Source organism: the organism of the source record quoted next, unplaced genomic scaffold (genome assembly GCF_019419815.1).
Source record: "Pyrus x bretschneideri cultivar Hongxiangsu unplaced genomic scaffold, Pyrus_bretschneideri_v1 Contig45, whole genome shotgun sequence".
NCBI lineage: Eukaryota > Viridiplantae > Streptophyta > Magnoliopsida > Rosales > Rosaceae > Pyrus > Pyrus x bretschneideri.
The window spans coordinates 3,411,332-3,434,073 of record NW_025999779.1 but is presented as its reverse complement, the minus strand read 5'-3'; the positions used below and the strand labels follow the sequence as shown (position 1 = coordinate 3,434,073).

The window sequence follows — 22,742 nt, the reverse complement described above, 5'->3', positions numbered from 1 at the left end:
GTTTTAAAATCTGGTTGAGATGAACAATCGAAGAACAAAGAATGAGAAAGATAACAATGGAAGAATTTTCAAAAGGATTCTCACTCTCTGCAAAAAAAAAAAACTAGCAAAACATATTCATTTCATCTTTCTCACTTCAATTCACACATTCGGTGCTTACGTAACTGTTAGAATCCAAGGTGGATTCTCTCTCATTACAAAAACAATTTCAGCCCTTCATCTAGCTATTTTCTAGGACCATTACACCTGACATTATTTGCCTTACTACAATAGAGCTGCACACTCGGTATTTTAACTCAAGTGAATACACATTGATACACAACTTATTTCCTAATTAGCTATATACTTACAATATATAACTACCAAAACCCTTACCCTAAATCTACAGGGCAGGAGATGCACAACTGTTATTTTTTACTTGTCTATGAATACACGTAAAACTAAGAGATATTTTAAATTTGAATCTTATAGATGACAAGTTGAATACTAATTTAGTAAAATAAATCATGGTATAAAAAAAAAAAAAAAAAAAAAAAAAAAAAACAAAAGCAAAGAGGAGCTGCATCCGACTTGGAGTAGGCAGTAGTTTACTTCGTCTTCCCTCCAAGTCCCGCTAAAAGCTCACGTGACCAACAAACTTCAGTTTCAACGTCTCCATATCCATGCAGGAGCGCTCAGCTTCCACACCCTCACTGACTCACTCACACGAGGGAGACACAGAGAAACGTTTCGCCTAAGTTTCGGTTTCAGAGTAATCAACGAACCGGCTCTCTTATTTATCTCTCTCCGAATCAAACGCCTGAACTCTAATGTCTCTCTCTTATCTCTCCGAACTACAATGGCGGAACAGAGGTCCAACGGCCTCCACGCTCCAAAGCCCAGGTTGTAAATGCTACGCGCTCTTGAATTTTCTCGTTTCTCAACGTGTTATATAACCCTAATTTTCCGCATTTCTGTAACTAATTATATGTATTAGGCTTAATCTCTAAATCCTTCTTCTTGCTGATACTTCGAAACACAGGGTGACCGAGTCATTTGACAACCATATTCTTCTGTTTCGTTGCAATTGTGGATCGACAATCTTTTGTTTTTATTTCTCGAATTTCAGCTGTAGAATTTAATTCAACATTTTATTTTTCTGTTGAAAGTTTTCGATTCTGCTCGAGGATTGGTTGGCATTGAATTTGATGAGGTTCAGGATTGGCTGATCTTGAATTTTGATGAGTTTCTGTGGTAACCCGTGGTGTTCAAGGGGAGTTAGGGTTAGGGTTTGTGCGAATACATAATGTGTAATGTGGATATTTGATTTTTGTTTTTCTTCGAGTGTGTAATGTAGCGGGAACGTTTAGAATTTCCGAGTTTGGTTGTAAAGAAAATGAAAGCTATGGGCAGTAGAATTTTAACTCATTGTGAAGCATGTTATTGTCCTTGTTGAGTAAGCGCTCGTTGGAGGCTGATTCCAGGTCCGTAGAATTTCTAGAAACTTATTCCGTATTCGGTTGTTAACCAGTCTAAGTTTATTCTCAATGCTGGGAAAATTCAACCTTTATGATCTCTCTCCACCCCAAACCCACCACCGCCCGCCCACCCCCCCCCCCCCCCCCCCCCCGCCCCAAAAAAAAAAACCACCTTTTCCCTCCTCTCTATGGTTTAATGCTTGTAGATGTTAAATGCATGGCGTATTTGTTGGTTTTGTCATGGAATCTTAGATATATATAGACCTGTTAAATTGTTGTTATATTTTGTATTGAAGACATTCATAGAGAATTTGATGTCGACAGGGACTCCTATGGATTTGCTTTGAGACCTCAACATGTACAAAAATATAGAGAGTACTCGAACATCTACAAGGTAAATTTGTTTTCTTTGTGCGCATCTTGTGGTATTGAAATGACTTTGTAACTGTTTTAACATTCAATATGTAGAGATGTGGAAAAAGGACATTGTTTTGAATATAAACTGATATCATCTGTGATTGTTATGGGATTATTTACTAAAATTCGGAGGAAGATATGATTTTAGATCAACTTTACACTTCATAGAGAACTAGAGTGACAAGACGAACATGGGGGCTTCACAATTTATTTTTTGAGGACATCTTTCTCTGTTGAAATAGTATTTTCGTCGAAATGAACATACCCAAAGGGCTAAAAGAAGGAAATATTGACTGTTCAGTTTAGTGATATATTTATGATATCAGGAAGAGGAAGAGGAAAGATCAAATACATGGAAGTACTTCCTTGAAAATATAGAGAAGTCTTCTCAATCGTGCCCTCCTGAGGCAGTTAAAGACGAATTGCAGGCTAAAGCTACTGAGCAGAAAGCAGGGACAGTGTCTGAGAGTGGTGAGGAAGGGAATGATACAATTAGTAAGAAATCTGTTTCTAATCGTTCATCAGAAAGACATCCAGAAAAGGAGCTTAAACTTTCAGAAGAAACAGAGAAATCTAAGGTCCAAACGTGGATTCTCATTAGATCCTCTCTTAGTTCTATTGAAAATATGATGAGTGTTCGTGTCAGGAAGGGAAGAAATATGAAAGATGAGCAGATAATTGGGAATAAAGACCATCTTCCATCCATAGAAGAAGCAGCTTCTTCAGGAGTGGCTTCTGAGGATGACTGTGAGGATAAAATTTGTCTTGACGATGCTTTTAATGAAAGTAAGAACGCCTTAAGTGCAGAAAATTCTGTAAGTGATGGACAATCCGACAGTGTGAAAGTCGTTGGGACAGAAGAGGCTGTTGATGCTGGGACAGAGGAAACTAAGGTTAATGGGAACCCTCCAGAGCCTTTCTTTCCTTGGAAACTAGAACTCGAGTCTCTTGTTCATGGTGGAGTGCCAAGGGATCTCAGGGGAGAGGTGAAACCGATACTTTCAACTTGATTGATTTACCAAATTACTTGTTTGAGATGAAGTGCAATGTTTTCTAAATCTTTCCATTGAAGGTATGGCAAGCTTTTGTAGGTGTGAAGGCTCGCCGGGTGGAAAAATATTACCATAACTTGCTGGCTCAAGAAGCAAATACTAGTGAAAGCATGGATAATGACAACTCATCTGGTATTCCCAGAAAATGGAGAAGGCAGATTGAGAAGGTCAATAGATGCATGTGCCTTGGACTTTATCGTTTTAATTCGTAGGTGCTACTTCTTTTGCTTTGTACTGCAATCTGGGTTTCTCCCTGAACTAAATGTTTCATTTTATTGCAGGACATACCTCGTACATTTCCAGGACATCCTGCATTGAATGAGAATGGTCGTAATTCACTGAGGCGTTTGCTTTTAGCTTATGCTCGTCATAACCCCTCTGTTGGGTATTGCCAGGTAATTTGGTCCAATTCTTTTAACATTCTATTGTCCATTTGTTTCAATGGATTTCTCATTTTATCTTCGCACAGAAAGTCCTTTTGTGTTTTGGCCTAGAGCCCCCACACCCAAAGGAAAAATTACCTTCTAAATCCCAATGGTTCCTTGTTTCTTTGCAATGACTTTTTGTCAAAGATGATCAGTGTCCTAGTTATTACTGTATTTGTATTATTACTTTGGTACTAAAATATGTGCAGGCAATGAATTTTTTTGCAGGGTTATTGTTACTTCTGATGCCTGAGGAAAATGCCTTTTGGTAGGTTTTCCGAGCTCATATCCCCAATCTCTGCCGACTGTATGTTTTTCTTCTAATTCTAATGAAATCAATGCTCTCTACTAACTTCTGCATTGTGCATTGGCGAACTATGGAAGATAGTATGTTTTTAGTTCTGTTTTGATTACGCAAAAATGTGTTGAAATAGTTGTAGATATTTGCTGAAGGCAATAGTCTCGGTGAACTGTGAACACTACATCATCTCAATTCTTTACCAATTTGTATACAGATGTTCTATGATAGGCCGGTTCACTTTTAAACTGTTTCTTTTGTTTCTTTAAGGGCTTTGGTTGGTATAATTGATGACTACTTTGATGGCTACTATACCGAGGAAATGATAGAAGCTCAGGTGTGATTTCATGGTTTAAAGTTCTTGGGAAAAATTATATATGATTCCATTCTGATTCACCAATTTATTTTATCACACTTCCAACAGTTGTAATACTTATGGAGGATTCAGTTATAACTAATCTTCATGAAAATTAATTATTCTGTTTTGTCAGGTGGACCAACTAGTATTTGAGGACTTGGTGCGAGAAAGATTTCCAAAATTGGGTTTGTATACTTCTAATAATCATCTTAATAATCCTAACTTTTGGTTCTTTACCATACACGAAGCAGTGTGGTTCTCATCCCGCTCCCACTATGCTTGTGGCAGTGAATCATCTCGATTTCTTAGGAGTCCAAGTGGGATGGATCATTGGACCTTGGTTCCTTTCCATATTTGTAAATATGATTCCATGGGAAAGTGGTGAGATTTGTGTGGCATGTGTTCGGAATTGTTTAAAAACTTTAGATAATCGGTCTCTTTAGTTCTCAGTTTCAAGAACCAGTTTGAAATCATATTTTTCTAAAATATCTACCTTCTTGTTGCTTCCTTTGATCCTCAGTTATTCGAGTTTGGGATGTGCTTCTGTTTGAAGGAAATCGTGTTATGCTATTTCGAACAGCACTAGCACTGATGGAGTTATATGGTACCTTGTTGCAGTTCTACTAATGCATAAATTCATAGTAGATATGATTTTATTGTCTTGGCAATTTATCACTAGAAATGCCATTTTATTGTTTATATGCTCGTGCAGGGCCGGCGATAGTTACCACTAAGGATGCAGGAGATGCTATTACTTTGTTGCAGTCCCTTGTTGGCTCAACATTCGATAGCAGCCAGCTCGTTTTGACGGCTTGCATGGGTTTTTTGGCTATAACTGAAAGTAGATTGCAAGAGTTGAGAGAGAAGCATCGACCATCTGTGTTAGCAATTGTCGGGGAAAGATCTAAAAAGGGTCAGGCTTGGAAAGATTCCAAAGGGCTTGCATCTAAGCTGTATAGTTTTAAGCATGATCCCAGTATAATAGAAGAGAAAAGTCCTACTGAAGGAAGTACAGATGGAGATGTATCTCGCTCGAAATCTGGCTCTTCTAATCTGGATGAATTCCTTAGTGTTAGTGGCCTATCTGTATCAGAAGGAGATTCTTTACCGGATCTTCATGATCAGGTTGTTTTCTCTTTGCACCTTTGCCTAATATATTTCTTGATGTGCATTATATTTTAAGGAAAACTAATGAAAAGGGCTTGAAAAATTTGAGTTTTAACGATAAGGACAAAATAAAGGGTAAGGTGAATAGTACCAGGATTAACTTTTTAGTGTAAAAATATGGTTTTTTGTTAAAGTGAACAGTACCGTAAGTTTTCGTTAAAACTCCCATTTTTTTACCCCATCTACAAAATCACTGTTCATTAAACTACAATGAAAAACAACAAAATTGCTAGAATCAGAAGACAACAATGTGGTTCCACTCAACTTCTTCATGAGGAACAATCCGTCTTCCTCATGTCTCATGACAATTGCAGGCTTGGAGCCACCGGGAAATTTCTTACACCACAGGACCACTCTGGTCCCTTAGTGGCTCCACCCCTGGCTGTGCTATGTAAACTCTATGTTGAGATGTGGTTGTGATGTTTGCTTTTTAGACCCGCTCATAGTTTTTCTCATTGGAGGCGTCTCATCCTTTCCATTTTACAACCTAAATGACCTGACTGAACTTTTTGGCTATAGGTTATCGTAGTGGTTCTTCACTTGTAATTTTTTGAAAGATATAAGCTACTCCTCTGCTATTTCTTGTTTAAATTTCAATGATTAACAGCTCTTGTGCAGGTCGATTGGTTGAAGGTTGAGGTATGCAGGGTGCTGGAGGAGAAAAGATCTGCTGTACTCAGGTGACCTGCTACTTAGTTTACGAGTTTAAAGTTCTACATTTTTAGGGGGTTTTTCTATTCATCTCTAGAATCTCATATCGTGTTTGAGTTTTTGGTTGCCGTTGTTTGCTTTCACTAATTGCATTTCTTTCCTTTTGCCATCTTCAATATGAAACTTTAAAGGATTACTCTCATGCCTAGCTTTCTAAATTACCAGTTTTATAATTGACAATTAGTCTTTGACTCAAAGATCAAAAGGCACCCATAAACATCCATAGATGGCCATCAATTTTCATTTTCAATCGCCCTTTTGCCCAGATTATTGTGATTGTATGCCTTTTGAAATAACGATTAAGGCTCTGTTTGTGATTCATGTTCTTTCCAGGGCTGAGGAGTTGGAGACAGCACTTATGGAGATGGTCAAGCTCGATAATCGACGAGAGTTAACCACAAGGGTAATTCTGCTGTTGATGTAACTGACTTTCTTCTAGTAGTATGTTTTCCTGATGTTCCATGTCGAAGAAATCTGTTGAATTATTGTCTAAATATGGTGATGTTTTACAGTATCTTTAGTTAAACCCCTTGTCCAGCAGTACAAAACTTATTGATGAATAAGCATTTAGGATCAATCATGTACTCTAATATATAGGTGTGACATCTATGCTAGTTTCTATGGATTATGCTCTGGAGCAACGGATAAATAGTTGGGTTATCTTCAATCTTTTGAATTTACATTATTCGAAATAGGTTCAACAGTAATGATGAATTGCGGTGTTTAGCCCTTCGGTTACCAGGTGAGAGAGAGGTTGCATTTTGTATTTTCATTACCTCACCTTAGACAACCTTGTGTATGCTCATCATAAACATGGAAGTGAATAAGGAGTTGTAATTTATTTTTTCCACCTCAAACGACACTGTGTCAATCCTAACCGTATAATTGATTGCATCCAGAACCTCAATATTGTCAGAAAAGAAAAGGGGGAGATCTGGATCCTAGGTGAAAATGCTTTAAAAGTTTTAACTACAAAATATTTGCTTTCATCTACATCTTGAGATGGTATTTAGCATATCCTCATGGTCCTGCAGGTTGAGCAGTTGGAGCAAGAGGTGGCTGAGCTACGGCAAGCCCTTGCGGATAAGACAGAGCAAGAGACTGCAATGCTTAAGGTTTAAATTTACTTGTTTTCTCGTTTGGTGGGGAGGAAAGCAGAGGGAAGATCACTTGTATTTATTTTATTTTTTCCTGTCCAGGTCTTGATGTGGTTGGAACAAGAGCAAAAGGTAACTGAAGATGCCCGAGTATGTGCCGAGCAAGAAGCAGCTGCTCAGAAAAGTGCAGTTAATGTGCTTCAGGTGCCTTTATTTTTCCATGATATCCTGATATTAGTGTGCATATGGGTAGCATCTTATATCTTGAAGCCATCTCCTTACATTGTGGAGGTTTTCTTGCTCTTTGTTGGGAAAAAGATCGTCGGATCATTATCATTTTAGTTTTCTAAGAAACCCATATATTTCTGTAAAATGCATCACAGTGAAAAATGCCTGAGTGAGACAGCCAAGTGTTAGTTTCGTTTCTTGGCAAACTCCAGAGTTCACAATCTGGATGTCGCATTTTTCCATCTTCGCAAAACATGAACGTATCTATTTCTCAATAGAATGCCGTATATGCAGGAAAAATATGAGAAAGCCATGTCTTCACTTACTGAGATGGAAAAGAAAGTAAAAGTGGCGGAATCAATGTTGGAGGCTACATTGCAATATGAATCTGGTCAAGCCAAAGCGCTTTCTCCAAGGTACGTGACAATATCTGTTTTTCAGTATGTTATACAGTCACAGTTGTCGTATATGTTTAACAATGAAAACTCACAATCCACCATCTCTTTCGGTTTAACAATGAAAATTTGCAATCCATCATCTCTACCGTCACTCTTAGACTCTTAGTACGCTATTGGGGCTGTATACGCGTAATGTCTGTCATATTCATTGGTTGCGCTACTGGGGATTATATATCTCTGGCAGTAGCTTATCAAGCTGAAGTGGTTTGCAGGGCAGCTAACACACAGGGAAACTCCACAAAAAAGATGGGCATTCTACCATTTGGACTTGGTTGGGGTGACAGAAATAAGGTATATAGTTCTACATTTTCTGTATTGATCGCTAGGTGCCCGTTATTTTCATACCATGACCTAAGGTTCTTCTAGTCTTAACCTGATGCATGCTTCTAAACCCTGTTTTGATTTCTGTGTGTAACCCCCCACTCCCTTTTTTTACAGGGATCCAGTGATCTGAAATCACCGAATCAACAGAGAGACTGAGAAGTCCAAGGGATTAAACCGGCGAAGAAGGGAAAGACCAGTTAGTGGAAAAGTGATGGATGCCACTTTCATTGCCATGAAATAGAGATTGAAACTGCTGCTGCCTATGTACATCTTCGTTTGCTTTCGTCTTTGTGTTTATATAATGGTGACTCAGGAAAGCCATCGATCTGTAAACTTGTCAATTTGCAGTAGCGGGTTCGGTTCACCCCTAGACAGTCAAAATGTAAAGCATATTAGTTCTCCTGTTTAAGAGTCATTTGTTTACAATAGTGACGTTTAAAATCAGTTTTGGCCTCTGTTAATGATATCATCGACGTTATCAGCAAGCTGGAACATTCTTTCTTTTGTTTGTTGGATTCAGAAAACCGAATAAGAACTGTAGTTCCAGCTCTTCTCCGTTAATGGGTCGGAGATGATGAAGCCATTCCAGTCTCATCAATCTCGACGACATTCTATTATTCTCTCTAAACTTTTTGTGTGTGTCCCTTCTGTAGAATTGAAGCGTTCTCATGAGCAAAATAAGTGAAGCAAGAGCTGCAACTGAGTGTCGTTGCAGTCAAAACTGTAAACGACAACCTATAACATCGAGTTCCAATACATGTTAGATCCTGGCCCTTGATCCTGTGCAGACCAAGCCTAGCAAGCTCCTTCTGTGCCTCTTTGTCATAGAGCATTCCAGTGACCCTCACATTGAGTAAATAAGTCCCGAGAGGACTTGCCAACTGTCCACAATTGAAGAGGGTGGAGTAGTACTTCAACCCCAAAAGTTCAGAAATGATTGCCAACGCCAGTGGAAACTGAGCTCTGAGGGTAAACCCGATGACGACTGAAGCAATGGACAAGGAACCAGGGAATGGAAGGGCAACGAGAAGGTAGGCAAGGCATTCTAGTGTAAGAAAAATATGAGCATAAGGGGTCTTGGGATATTATACCTCATGAGTAGGATTTCGGAGACGTAACCAGAAAAGATTCGGCCGAAGAAGTTCCATATGCTGATGAGTGACACAAATGTGTTTATATGGTCTGAGGTTTGTAACCCAACGTTTCGCCATTTGGCCGAGGTTGTTTGTAGCAGTCAAGCTCGAGCCAAGTCCGAATAACGTTGTAATGAATATGAGTAGCATGTCAATGCTCAAGAGTGCTTGTAAAATGATGTAGTCTTCTCTTGGTGGTTTCTTGAAAATGTTTGAGAAGAAAGACGTACCTTTTGGTTTCATCTCTCGATCCAACTCTAGTTCTTGTTGCCCTTGTTCTTGTGGTTCCTCTAAGATTATTTGACAAGGTTATTGATTCGTTAATGTCCAGTTGACTAACTCCTCTCTGACGGTAATCAAGAGAGGAAACAAAAGCAGGACGCAAACCACCGTGGCAGTCGTAGCTAGGGCTGCCCGGGGGAAGACAACCGATTTCTGGGTCAGTCATTGGCATGAGAAACAAGGCAAGAACAATCGACACATACAGAAAGCGAAAAAACACTTTTGAGTTGTCCATTTTCAGCAGTTGCTGTGATCTTTATCGGGCGAATCATACACAGAAACACAACTGAGAATGCAGCTGGGAGCCAACCGATGAGAAGAATCAGAGCTTTCCTGTCCTGCAATCCATACGAAGCTAGGTAAATTTGGGTGATGATAGCCCCACTGCGCCCGATATAACCTTTGAGGAGGCCGATCATAATACCACGGCTTTGTGGGAAGTTTTTCACACAAGTAACCATAACTCCTGTCTTTGAAAACTCCCCGCAAGTTGAGGGTTTCTTGGTCATAGCCAAAAGTGGTTTTGAGCTCTTTGGAATAGGTTCCAAACAGATAAACTGCACCAGAACCAGCCATCACCATCAACAAAGCGAAAATGGAGAACCATAGATTTCTGGTGCACCCAACCGATGGTGGTGGTGATGGTACCTCAGTCATGTTGCCTAGCCCTTAGTCTTCGGTTTGGGAGTAAAAGCACTGGATTGGATTGGATTGGATTGGATGTATCAGTATTTACTAATTTACTATGAAAAGATTATTTTCTTGCTACCAAAAAAAGGAAAGAATAACCCAAAATCACCTGCAAAATAGTTTTTTGGTAGCCATTTATGTTTTTTCTAACCAGATTTGGAGAATTTTAGTATACTTCAGATTTTTTACAGTTAAATTCTTGGCCACAAAAGAAGACCTAAATGTTAAAATACTCCAGAGCACCATATAATTTTCGTCAAATTAGTAAAGCATTTTTACTTGAGCATTGTACAAGTGCTTAAGTCTCCTTCGGGCCATGACAACAAACAACTTTTATATAAGGCAGGGCTTGGAAGCAAGCTACCAGCGCCTATCGGCGAGAACTAGGCTTGGTTTGTAGTGCCCGCCCATTCTGTCTCGTCCACCTGCCAGTCCATGAATTCTTCAGATCGGGCCGGCAGGCGGGGCAGACGGGGACCGTCGAAGAAGTGCCTCGACGCGCCGCAGCCACTACTTTGACTCCTTTTATGCAATTATGAACTCCACGGAAATTTCTCAATTCCAACGCAACTTATAATTTTCGTCAAATTAGTAAAGCATTTTCAGGAGCCTCATGAAGACCAAACTGCAGCTCCCATAGTCCAGAAAACAGCATTCCGACAGAGATAAATTTAGGTTGAAACTCCTACTCTAAGTAACATAAATAGTTTTCGGAAACTGATTCAGGTTGAAACTCTTACTCGAGTTTCGAGTTCCAAATGATAAGCATAATCGTACGCGACAGAGGTAAGTTTGCAGTCAATCGAAATGTAAATCTTGCGTATTATTTGTAAAACTTGGATTGCACTCTAAGCCAAGTTCATGCATCCATTTACATTTTACATACATTTCTCATTCCAAGCATTCACAGGCTTTCCATATCAGCAAAAGACAAAAAAGTAATACAAAGCAATATTGCCAGGGTTTGAAAATTGAAAATTACATGTTACACAACAAAGCAGAACTATAGCCCTGAAAAACTTAAAAAGAGGGTGGTATGAAACGAAACCTACCGGATCTATAGAGATATTTGAAGAATAAAAATGTAAAAATACAAACGAAAAATCACCGCACGAAGGCACACAAAGATATAATACAGCATTCTAACTATATATTCAAGAAAAAAAAACGAAGAGGAAAACTATTTTCTGATGATGAGACACGACGTGGAGATGGGAAGAAACTTTCAGAATTAGGGTCTGAGGGCATGTTATCATCAGCAAAAAAATATTAGCTCAGACTCCATACCCGTAAGAGCATCTATCAGGTATTATCATAACCTTGTGATAGTTGGCGTGTCCATTACCACAATTGAGCTTTCCTTTCACTATCCCTCTTGGTTCTAGGGGGGGTACAAGGGGCAAGACGTGAGCTTTGGACTGGCTGCGTTTCAGGGTCATACTTCTGTGAAGCAAGGTAAGTCAAAGCTGTGACGACATCAGCTATAACTGGCCGCATATTAGGCTGCTCCTGAACACACATTGCCGCAACTGCAAGAGCTTGGTACAAGCCCCTTGGGGGATACTGACCCTGGAGCGTTGGGTCTGCCATTTGTGAAAATTTCTTTCGGTCTTTAAACAAGGGTCTTGCCTGCAAAACAAAGTAGTAACATATGAATGTTAAATATCAGAATAACTTTTGATTTTGCAGAATTCGTTATTGATGGTCAGTCATATTATTAAGAATATGAAAGAGCTCAAAAGGCTTTGTTACTTAAAAGAATATGAACTCCAGAACAGAATGGAATTTCTTACCCATGCAACCAAATTCTGTTCTCCTGTACCTCTGGTATTGTCAATCGCTCTCCTGCCTGTTATAATTTCCAAAAGAACTACGCCAAAGCTATAAACGTCTGATTTAAGAGTCAACTGCCCTGTCATTGCATACTCTGGAGCACAATATCCATACGTTCCCATAACCCTTGTAGATACATGGGTGTTATCCCCAACAGGCCCAAGTTTGGCTAAACCAAAATCAGACAGCTTTGGATGATATCCTTCACCGAGTAATATGTTGGAGCATTTCAAATCTCTGTATATAACAGGAGGACTTGCTTTGTCATGTAGATACTCCAATCCCTTTGCTGCTCCAGCAGCTATTTTCATTCGTGTATTCCAATCAAGTCGTCTCTTACCAGGAGATACATCTGCAAATCAAGATTATGAACCAGTTCCACTGAAAAGCTAACTAAAGAATCATTAAAGGTTAAGAAGCATTTGAAATTTGGAAGTTAATGCAAAAGATAATAGATACCATGTAAGTGGTCGTCCAAAGACCCTAGGGGCATATATTCGTAAACGAGAAGCCTTTGATCTCCATCCGCACAATAACCAGTAAGATTAACAAGATTGGGATGGTGAAGAAGACTCAACATCAACACTTCAACAAGGAATTCCCTGTTCCCTTGTAATCCATCACGATCAAGTTGTTTGATAGCTACTACCTACACCAAACACAACAATAAGTTTCACATTCCACGACCAACTACATCAGATGCATATTAGAAGTTCAATCTCCTATTAAGCTAGAATCTTCATCACATAGTTTGCAAACAGTAGTCTTTATGAAGAAATTGACTTCAAAATAATCATCCCCCAATCCACTCCCACCCGAAAAAGAAAAAAAACCAGCCTTGAAAATATCTACACAAACATATATGTGCAAAGCACATACAAAACCTTTCCAGTTGCTTTTCATGTTTTGATGAAATAAAAAGATAACCATGACTAACCTGATTGGTACTTTCCAAACGTCCTTTATATACTCGACCAAATCCACCCTCACCCAATAGACATTCTGACCTGAAATTTCTAGTTGCGGCTGCCAATTCACGGAATGCAAAAGTCTGTGCTGCAATGTGATCAGACCCCCCATCTTTCGGATCCTCCTTGACACTCAAGATGGAATTAGTCTTTGAAAAACCTAATCAAACACAGAAAAGAAAGTGAGACCTTTAATAGATAAAAGTGTTAGGGATTTCTGGAGAAAACAACCAGACCTGTAAACTTATCAACAAAAATAGCAATTTAATTGAAACAAAGATTGAGCGGGATTTTATGGATGATGCCAAGCTAACCGAAAACAATCCTATATGCATTACCAGGAGTATAAGCTGCATTTCTGACAAGAAAACAGCAATACAATGCTACAAAGATGCCTTCTATACCAGTGCATTGCATGATACGACATCATAATTCAAATTTATTCATCAAATTTAACTACAACAACAGTTCATCCTGTATCAAATTCAATCCCTAAGAAATCTCAAAATTTGAAAAATTCTACTCAAAGGCACTAATCTGCATACTAAAAACTGAATAAAACAATTATTCAAGCAATCAAATCATCAATTTTCCCCCCCCTTGGACCTTAAACTTCATACGAAACTATCTAAAAGCTTCTACCACTAAATTAAAAGAAACCCCAGATGGGTAAAAACAATTACAAAGCCAGTAAATTCATCTGCTAATCACCAGCAGCACAAATTGAGGTAAATTTTGATTAACCAGCAAGTACCTGAAGTGGGTTTGATCTGATCAAGTGGCTTTTCCTGCAACTCAATCTTGTTCTTCCTTTTCTTCTTGGTTTTTGCTTTACTGTTGGAATTACCAGAACAGGGAATCATCATCCAACCCATGTTTTTATATCTAATGTTTGAGAAGCCAAAGAGACTCAAAAGAGAAAAGCAGCAGTTAGAAAAAGCACTATCCGCGGAGACTCTTTGAAAGATAAAAAGAATCAAACTTCCCCCCAACTCCCCAAAAAGCAAAACCCAGCACGAGCTACTCACTCAGATAGCGAGAGCTTGTAAACTTGTATATTGAAAAGCTTGAAACTTTACAACATATTCTCTCTCTCTCTCTCTCTCTCTCTCTCTCTCTCTCTAAAAAATAAAAATAAATAAATAAATAAATAAAAATCATCTTGTCTCCTTTCCGAAAGTCCTCGCTTAGGGATACTGTTTTCAATTAGCTGAAAAATGTGGGGGCCAAATGGACGGAGAAGATTGAGCCTTTCTTTGATTTTTAGGAGAGGGAATACGTGTATCACCGTCGCGTTTTAGATTTAATAATATAGGTAATAATGTTGTTTAGATATACAAAATAATTACAAATCTGATACAGTTTTAATAGTCGTCTAACACTTACGTTGAGATATTTATAATCTTAATCGGAAGAACTTATATGAGTAACGATGTCGATCATTTACATACTAATCAATTATAAATTACGCTGATAGTTAAAATATCTTCAACGCATTACGTCTCTAAGTTAAACTTCTCACTTCTTCTCTTCTCACGTATTGGTATGGAATACCAGTTATAATAAAAAGAAAATATATATAATCCGAGAGAGGTGTGTGCAAGTTCAACTATTGGGCTCATCCATCCAACGGTGTAGCAGTTTGCAATAGTGTTACGTGTGTGGAAGCTTTCCGTGGAGTTTATTTAACTTTTCCTTTCAATTTTTAGTCACAGGCAAAAGCTCACAGCTGGTCACAAATGGCTAATTTAGGACCCTCCATTTGGTACACACTATATATGCTCAATATAAAATCTATAGAATTGCATTTTGTTTATGTGACTTTGATTTGACGGTGTTGGTCACGTTCGTTTATATTATATAAATTCCTTGTTTGGGAACTTAAAAGTAAGCACATTTTCGATTCAACCAACTCTGGGTTTTTTTTTTCTTTTTCTTTTTTTTGCTTTGGTGGTATGAGATATATTTGAGAATCTAACGCTAAATTTAGGTAAAGAAAACATTATAATAACGGTCCCTTAATTTTAATCTTATTAACAGAACAAAAAAATTACTCTTCCTGAGGTGATGGAATGACCGAAAAAAAAATAAAAAAGAGACTTTTTACGGTACTTCTAATGTTTTTGCTATTAGATGTTTATTTGAAAATACAAAAATCAAAATTTAAAAATTACAACACCTCGGATATCCCATACTCCAAAACATCAAAGAATTTTAGAAGAATAATGAACTGACAATTTAATATGAACCCGTAACATACCAGCAAGGGCAAAGGATGCGTGAGTTACTGTTAGGACAACAGAAAACTTCCAAAGAGTGATTAAAATTAAGAAGTGGAAAAAGATGAGATATGAAAAGTAGTGTGGTGGTCAAATGTCGGTTTGAATTCTACATTTACAATATCGAAGATGGGCGATGGGCCAATTATCTAAGCTTATTTTAGATCAATCAGCAAGCTTGAAGACTTGAAGCGTCACATTTCCTGTGGTTCAGTTTAAAAATCAATCTAACTATTTGTACACAAATTAGAGTTTGGTACGTGTTAAAAAAAAACACTTTTGTTAACCATTTAATAACAATTACAATATTGTGGATAAAAATTTTGTACACAACTAATTTAACAAAAGTTTACTTACAAAAGAACAAATATCGTTAGCTTAATTGACGTACACTTTCAAAAAAGGGGAAGGGTGTCTGCCAAAGAGCCAATAATGCTCAAGTTAGAAAAGTAATAGAGAAAAAAATAAAACTTGAGAGATATCTGAGTAGTAAGTGGCTATTACATGTTTCATCCTTTTGACTTGACTATTTATAGGAAAAACCCTAGCAAGTAACTACGAAGGGAAACTATAGAGCATACTAAACATTCCTTGATATGTAGGCCAATCTTTGCATTTCTGCTAGCTAACAGTTCTGAAGGTCTTTGTCGGTAAGAGCACAGATGCGCAAGACACTTAAAGGGAGACTCCGAAGAGGCGGTGCCCTAACACCATTGACTGTGTATGGCCCACTGACAGTACGTCGAGAGAGCCCATAATGTATGTCATGGGCGACATGCTCATGTAACTCATTCACATGAGATGTCTTGAACAAGGAAAGTTGTTCTATGGATCTAGCTTTCAACGGCGTAGAACACATTATGAGATGTTGAAGGGGGTTGGTTGCTCCTAGAGAGCCCATGGTTCGTTAGTGGCAAAAAATCTCATTACTTTAGAGTAGACTACGTCTTATTTATTTAGAGAAATTTTATGGTCTACTTACAACGTTAAAGGAAAAAATTGTCATACTGAGCATATTGTCCACGTATCATTCTTCCATTGGATTTGGTTAATTTATATCTCCATAAATATAAGTGAGAAACACTTCAAAATTGAATTGTGCAGGAAAGGTCATTTCTTATCAAGTGCAATAACAGTTGGATTCTGAGTTCTTTCTTCATCAAAATGGTGTTTTTTTAATTATTTTGATTACGGAAAGGAGTTTTGAGGAGTCTCTTTGCTTTCATGCTTTTAAATGAGTCACTTATGTGTATTCGGCAAGTGTAGATTGACAATCAAGGAGGTTTAACTCAGGAGCCAAGTAGTGTTCACTACTAAGGAGTAAGAATAGCGATTCTTGACGTTCTAAATCTATCCATTTGCACCCTCTCCTTATTTTTATGCTTTGATGCTCCTTTATTTGCTCAATTATCGAAGCACAAAATAAATTGGAGTGCAAACTGATCAAATGAGAGGGCGAAAATCGTTACCTTACTACTGATAGAAAATGGAGTCCCTAAGTACTATTGGCCTAATTTATGTTTGAGACATGATCTACGATTCTACAAGATAATCCAAGTTCATATCATAGAGTTAATAGCTTTGGATGCTATGAAACTTAAGGCCTGCTTGGTATCCTACAAAAAAAAATTTCAACTTTTTTTTCCATCAACTCCTTGGTGAGCTGACAGAGGTAAGAGAGAGAAGATAGTGGATCGGAAGAGAGAATGGATTTGGATTCGCAAAGGGTTTGCAACTTAAGTGATTAGAAACATTCAATCGGACACCAAGGTTTGAGTTCAATCCCCCGTCCCCAATATTGCTTAAAAGTATCCAAAATTTCAAAGCTATAGTCTACAACGTAATCTAATAACAAATATAACACACAAGTATTACCCACTGGGAATTGAATGATCCTTAAACTTTATTCTCTATCATCCTTGTGCTTATTGGGAGGAGTATTATCAAGTCATCAACCTAATCACTGCCATTAACATTTCTAACAAAGTTTTGTTATGTGAAATTTCCCAGTGGATTACAATTAATAGAAAAGAAAAAAAATGTAATGCTCTGATGCGTTAATTGAAGGAAGCAGCAACAGGAGGGAAAATTAGCAAAAATATTTTCACCATTTTATGTCTCCAAATCCATCAAGCAGCCATCAAAGAGATTCCCAAGGGAAATTATTAGCATTGCAGAGCAGACCATCCAAGGTGGGGATCAGAATCACTGCAGCAAATTATTTTCCGTGTCTGATTTTTTCTCGGAGCCCGTCTGACATTTCTGTCAGATAAAACATGAGGTTGAAACAGTTTGATGCCGAAGTTTGAGTTCGATGTTATCACTCATTTATGGCTTTTCTTTAGTTGTATCCTTTTTGGATGCTCCTGTGTTTGCGTTCCTCAGTGGCATGTCGTGGTTGTGCTTTCCCTCGTACGTTGTGATGAAAGCTTTGGGATCATCCGAGACTCTTTCGACATGCTTACGCACATTGCATTTGAGACTGGTACATCTGTAGTAACTTCTGCAAGATCGAAAAAGTTATGGAGTAAGCACCAGCTAGCCACAAAGAACCTTGTGTCCCATTGCAGATGTCATGAATGCAAACGGCAGTTGATGAACAACGTAATCAACTGAATCTTAATACAATCCATAGAGGTTGGTTATATATTTGATTAGGACCTCATTCTAAAAAGTAATGTCTTGAGTTCGGAATACCAGGATAATTCCCTACCTATTTTTTTTAAACAACAAAAATGGGGGATTCAGATTTGAAACCTCATCCGACAACACGAAAAAAAATCACTAGACTAATAGCGCGTTTACTAACCCGTAATCGGAATGAGAATAAGAAATCAAATTCCGATTATGGATTATACTATGTTTACTAAAATTGGGAGGAATCAAAAGTGCGTGGGGCCAACACAAAATATGGAATCCAATTCCTGAAATTGGAGAATTTGGATTCCTAACATATACAAGGTATTTGGATTCCGGATTGCCCAAGCAATCGGAATGATAATTTTTTTCCTTTATGCCCTCACTTACTTTAATTATTTCCAAGATTATCATTTTAACCCTAGACTTATTTTTCTGAAAATGCTCCTAACAATTTCTTTCCATGTCCTTCTAGCTCATTAAGCATAATTATATGCTCATTCACATTATGTACAACTCCATACATATGCCGAAGAGAAAAAACTACAACTTGAGCGAGAAAATTTAGATATTAAAGTCAATACTTAAATTTATAAAGAAAAAAAAAAGCAAAATCATTTTAGTATGTCTATGAAATAAAAAAGCAATTTAATTTTTTCTTACTATTATATACTATGTCAAATTTTATTAAAAAAAGTACGTAAAATATTTTATTTGAGACAAGGATATTTTAGTAATCATACTACTTTATATTTCAATTCTGCTGAATTAGTAAACAGTTTTATGGAATTGTATTCCGATTCCGGACAATTTTAGTAAACAACTTCAACAGGAATCTGATTCTGATTTCACCTCATTTCAATTCCTCCTCAATTCAATTCCTTTCAATTTGATTACGGATTAATAAACGCGCTATAAGAGCTTGATGTAGACATATGAGACAGGTGAGCGCGTATGCAAGAGGAATATTAGCCAATTGCTCTAAGTGGTATGGGTACACTTACTTAAAAAAGAAAGAAGAGTTTTTCATTCTTTCTAACCTGGGATATGGATTCCCCTTAACAACCTTCTGCCCGTACTTCCTCCAGCGGAAGCCATCACCCGTCATATCAGATTCAACTGAAATTTGCACCACAACACGGGGATCTTGGACATCTTCCCCTGATATCCCTGCTTCATTGGATTGATTCTCACATTTTCTGAAGGAAAATCATAGTTAAACATAGTCAATAACATTAACCTTGAACAGAGAGTATTATGATAGAAATGCTCATCAAGAATCAAGATATTTTGATCGCATTTTAATCCAAACGGTCAAGGTCAACCACGGAGAAGGGAAGAGGCAAGAAAATGGATACAAATGGTTTTGCTATCTTAGATCTATCTTGCAAAAGAACGGAGAATTGGATGAAGACCTAAATCATAGAATACAAGCTGGATGGATGAAGTGGAAGAGTGCATCGGGTGTGTTGTGTGCCCGTTGTATGCCACTAAAGGTTAAGGAAAATTTTTATAGGACTGCAATAATGCCAGCAATGTTTTATGACATGGAATGTTGAATGGTCAAGTATCAACACGTACACAAAATGAATGTAGCAGAGATGAGAATGCTTCGTTGGATATGTGGGCACACAAGAAAGGATAAGATTAGGAACGAGGATATCCGAGGTAAAGTAGGAGTAGCCGATATTGAAGATAAAATGACAGAAAATCGGTTAAGGTGATTTAGATGTGAAATGAAGACCTACAGATATTCCGATTAAAAGATGCGATTACGAGACTAAGGCTTATGGCCAAAAGAGTAGAGGAAAACCTACGAAGACTTGAAAAGACTCTAAAAAAAGATTTGGAATACTTAGATCTCACAAAAGACTTTCTGTGTTAAGTGTGTGGAAACTTTCTGTGGAGTTTATTTAACTTTTCCTTTCAATTTTTAGTCAGTCAAAAGCTCACAGCCGGTCACAAATGGCTAATTTAGGACCCTCCATTTGGTACACACTGTATGCTCAATATAAAATCTATAGAATTGCATTTTTATGTGACTTTGATTTGATGGTGTTGGTCACGTTCGTTTATATTATATAAATTCCTTGTTTGGGAACTTGGAAGTAAGCACATTTTCGATTCCACGAACTCTGATTTTTGGCTTTTTTATTTTTATTTTTTTTGGCTTTGGTGGTATGAGATATATTTGAGAATCTAACACTAAATTTAGGTAAAGTGAACATTATAACAACGGTACTTTAATTTTAATCATATTAGAGTAATAGTTTCTAAACTAAAAATTCATGATTATTGGTCTCTTATCTCATCAAAACATACAGTTATAGTTTTTTTCATCAACTCCTTTAGAATTTCATTAAATTGAGTCATGTTGGAAAGACTATTTCTACAATTGGGTTAAAATTAAAGGACCATTGCTTTAATTAGGTTAAAGTTGAAGGACCATTTTTCTAATTAAGTTAAAATTGAAAGACCATTACGAAAATGACTATAACAACACGTTTTGATAAGTTAAGAGATCAATACTCATATATTTTTAGTTAAAAGATTGCTGCTTAAATTATGCTAAAGTTAAGTCAACATTTCCACAGTAGTAAAAGTTTTGACCAACAGTCTTGTTTTCATCGTAGAAAGCACAAAGACTGTATATCATTTGATATGTGGCTTCCATTGATGTTTGGAGGTGCTCTTTGATTTATGTGATCTTTTCCTCAATGTTCAAGGGTTTAATAATCAAAACTTTAACAAAAAAATTTTCGGTACTGTTTATTTTAACGAAAAACAATATTTTTATACTAAAAAGTCAATCATGATACTATTCATTTTACCCTTTATTTTATCCTTATCGTTAAAATTCAAAATTTTCAAACATTTTTCATTAATTTTCCTTTTAATATATTCAAAGTATTCCTATAAATTATAGAAAGAAAAAAAATACCTTCTTTCTAAAACTTTGACAAAGAATAAACTTTCTTCTTCTTTTTGTCATTGAAGGAGAGAAATAGTAATAAAAGAACATATTATACATATAGGTTTGAATTTAGTCAAGTTGGATATTATAATTCAATTAGTCAAGTTAATTTGGTTTAAACAGTTTCTGTAACAGTTTGAATCTTTTGTCCCGTAATGAGATAATTTAATGTACAATAACACTTATATAAAAATAAAAATAAAAAATAAAAAAAATCATACTATGAAGTAGGATAAGGACTAGAGTGAGGAAATCATAATAATGTGATTTAAATTCACTTTTAGTGAGAATCAAATTTAAGACCTCTTAATTACAAGTAAAGAGGAATATCACTAGACCGTAATACTAAGTAGCTAGTAAAGAATAACTTTATGGTTATATATGGTGAGATAGCCGAACTCCAAAATTTAAATTGGAAGGATAGGTCAACAAGGTATATAAATCTAAAATCCTTTCTCGCGTGCATGTATATAAAAAATCAAGGATCTCTAAAAATAGGAACTTTGATGTCATGCTAAACAACCACTAATCTAAAAAAAACTTCACAAATCATGAATCAAATATCGAGATGAGTTATAACCACAAGATCAAAACTCTGATATCATATTAGACAATTACGAAACTCAAAAAACAGAACACATATACCGTGAATCAAATACTTCCATGATCTCTATAACTACAAAACCATGCGAGAAAGAAATAAGTTAATCACTCATCTTATTAGAATATATAGTCTTCATAAATTAGATTATATCTCTTTGTTCTTAGGGACTATTGACTTTATGGACCAAGTCACGCAAGAAGTTCCAGATGGCATGGTGTGGTGTGTAGTGCGAATGCAAATATTGGTCTTCTCAATGAAGTTATTTATGCCACAAATTCATAAACCTTTGACCTTGGTGGGTCACCGTCCGGACTCCTCCCACAAATTATGGCTTCGCAGACGCTTCTTATATAACTTTTTGAAGAGTACAAAGAATACCTCTGATCCCATGTTCGCTGCAGAATCATGTTAATAAGTCAAGCCTGCAACGTAAAAAAGGATATTACCTAACTCGTTGTCATGGAAGTAGGCGTTTCTGCATTCATGTTAATCACAGTTTAATATGCAGGTAAAAATAATTTCTATTTGCGGTTTCTTTATGAACTCTCTCTCTATATGGTCAGACAATGATTTACAGGAATGAAAAACTGACTCCTCATGAAGTGACGGAATGACCAAAGAAAAATGAGATTTTTTTACAGTACTTCAAAGTATGGGATGCTCCTAATGTTTTCGTTGTTAGATGTTTATTTGGAAATAAAAAATTAAAATTTAAAAATTACAACACTTCAAATATTCCATACTCCAAAACATCAAAAAATTTTGAAGAATAATGAATTGACAATTTAATATGAACCCGTAACATACCAGCAAAGGCAAAGGATGCGTGAGTTACGGTTAGGACAACAGAAAACTTCCAAAGAGTGATTAAAATTAAGTGGTGGAAAAAGGTGACACATGAAAAGTAGTGTGGTGGTCAAATGTCGGTTTGAATTCTACGTTACAATATCCAAGATGGGCGTGGGCCAAATATCTAAGCTTATTGTAGATCAATCAGCAAGCGTGAAGACTTGAAGTGTCACATTTCCTGTGGTTCAGCTGAAAAATCAATCTAAGTATTTGTACACAAATTAGAGTTTGGTACGCGTTAAAAAAAACTTTTGTTAACCATTTAATAACAACTATAATATTGTGGATAAAATTTTTGTACACGATTGATTTGACAAAAGTTTACTTATAAGAAAACAAATACATTTAGCTTAATTTATGAATACTTTGAAAAAAAGGAAGGGTGTTTGCCAAAGAGCCTATAATGCTCAAGTCAGAAAAGTAATAGAGAGAAAATAAAACTTGAGAGATATCTGAGTAGTAAGTGGCAGTTACCGTTTCGTCCTTTTGACTTGACTATTT

General features: G+C 36.8%; 2 protein-coding genes, 1 long non-coding RNA gene and 1 pseudogene across 6 annotated transcripts; 1 reads left to right on the top strand and 3 right to left on the bottom strand.

Moving 5' to 3' along the window:
* The first annotated feature begins 894 nt into the window (after positions 1 to 894).
* Positions 895 to 8,477, top strand: LOC103934005 (TBC1 domain family member 2A). 4 transcript variants are annotated; one of them, XM_018644405.2, is made up of 18 exons: positions 895 to 1,463; positions 1,782 to 1,851; positions 2,201 to 2,860; positions 2,947 to 3,093; positions 3,208 to 3,321; positions 3,561 to 3,619; positions 3,920 to 3,986; positions 4,141 to 4,192; positions 4,296 to 4,388; positions 4,528 to 4,611; positions 4,720 to 5,132; positions 5,793 to 5,854; positions 6,219 to 6,288; positions 6,920 to 7,000; positions 7,085 to 7,186; positions 7,505 to 7,626; positions 7,881 to 7,959; positions 8,107 to 8,477. In XM_018644405.2, exons 1-18 carry the CDS (start codon positions 1,417 to 1,419, stop codon positions 8,146 to 8,148), a joined length of 2,364 nt encoding a protein of 787 aa, XP_018499921.2. In that variant the 5' UTR covers positions 895 to 1,416; the 3' UTR covers positions 8,149 to 8,477. The 4 variants fall into 4 exon arrangements, 2 of the variants coding, with proteins under 2 accessions (XP_018499921.2, XP_048423651.1); XR_007252068.1 differs by lacking the exons at positions 7,505 to 7,626; positions 7,881 to 7,959; positions 8,107 to 8,477 and adding exons at positions 6,581 to 6,627; positions 6,785 to 6,830 and having other exon boundaries at positions 7,085 to 7,187; XM_048567694.1 differs by lacking the exon at positions 4,296 to 4,388.
* Positions 8,471 to 10,034, bottom strand: LOC103935069 (annotated as a pseudogene).
* A 950-nt stretch (positions 10,035 to 10,984) lies between these two features.
* On the bottom strand, positions 10,985 to 13,987 carry LOC103934014 (probable serine/threonine-protein kinase PBL7). The gene is made up of 5 exons (XM_009343718.3): positions 13,653 to 13,987; positions 12,868 to 13,058; positions 12,390 to 12,579; positions 11,891 to 12,282; positions 10,985 to 11,726 (listed from the first exon to the last, which is right to left on the bottom strand). The coding sequence occupies exons 1-5, from the start codon at positions 13,771 to 13,773 to the stop codon at positions 11,439 to 11,441; spliced, it is 1,182 nt and encodes a 393-aa protein (XP_009341993.1). The 5' UTR covers positions 13,774 to 13,987; the 3' UTR covers positions 10,985 to 11,438.
* A 3,136-nt stretch (positions 13,988 to 17,123) lies between these two features.
* Positions 17,124 to 19,327, bottom strand: LOC103934028. Its single transcript, XR_007252070.1, has 2 exons — positions 18,855 to 19,327; positions 17,124 to 17,680 (listed from the first exon to the last, which is right to left on the bottom strand). It is a non-coding gene; the product is annotated as an uncharacterized LOC103934028 (long non-coding RNA).
* Positions 19,328 to 22,742: the final 3,415 nt, after the last annotated feature.

Bases quoted from the DNA above. Each gene is read 5' to 3' on its own strand.
- LOC103934014 (XM_009343718.3), bottom strand. From the start codon at position 13,773: ATGGGTTGGATGATGATTCCCTGTTCTGGTAATTCCAACAGTAAAGCA. The intron at 12,580-12,867 runs GTTAGTCATGGT...TGTTTGGTGTAG, and splicing joins GTTTGGAAAGTACCAATCAG to GTAGTAGCTATCAAACAACT. The intron at 12,283-12,389 runs GTATCTATTATC...CTTGATTTGCAG, and splicing joins TTTGGACGACCACTTACATG to ATGTATCTCCTGGTAAGAGA.
- LOC103934005 (XM_018644405.2), top strand. From the start codon at position 1,417: ATGTTATTGTCCTTGTTGAGTAAGCGCTCGTTGGAGGCTGATTCCAG. The intron at 3,094-3,207 runs GTCAATAGATGC...ATTTTATTGCAG, and splicing joins GGAGAAGGCAGATTGAGAAG to GACATACCTCGTACATTTCC. The intron at 5,133-5,792 runs GTTGTTTTCTCT...GCTCTTGTGCAG, and splicing joins TACCGGATCTTCATGATCAG to GTCGATTGGTTGAAGGTTGA.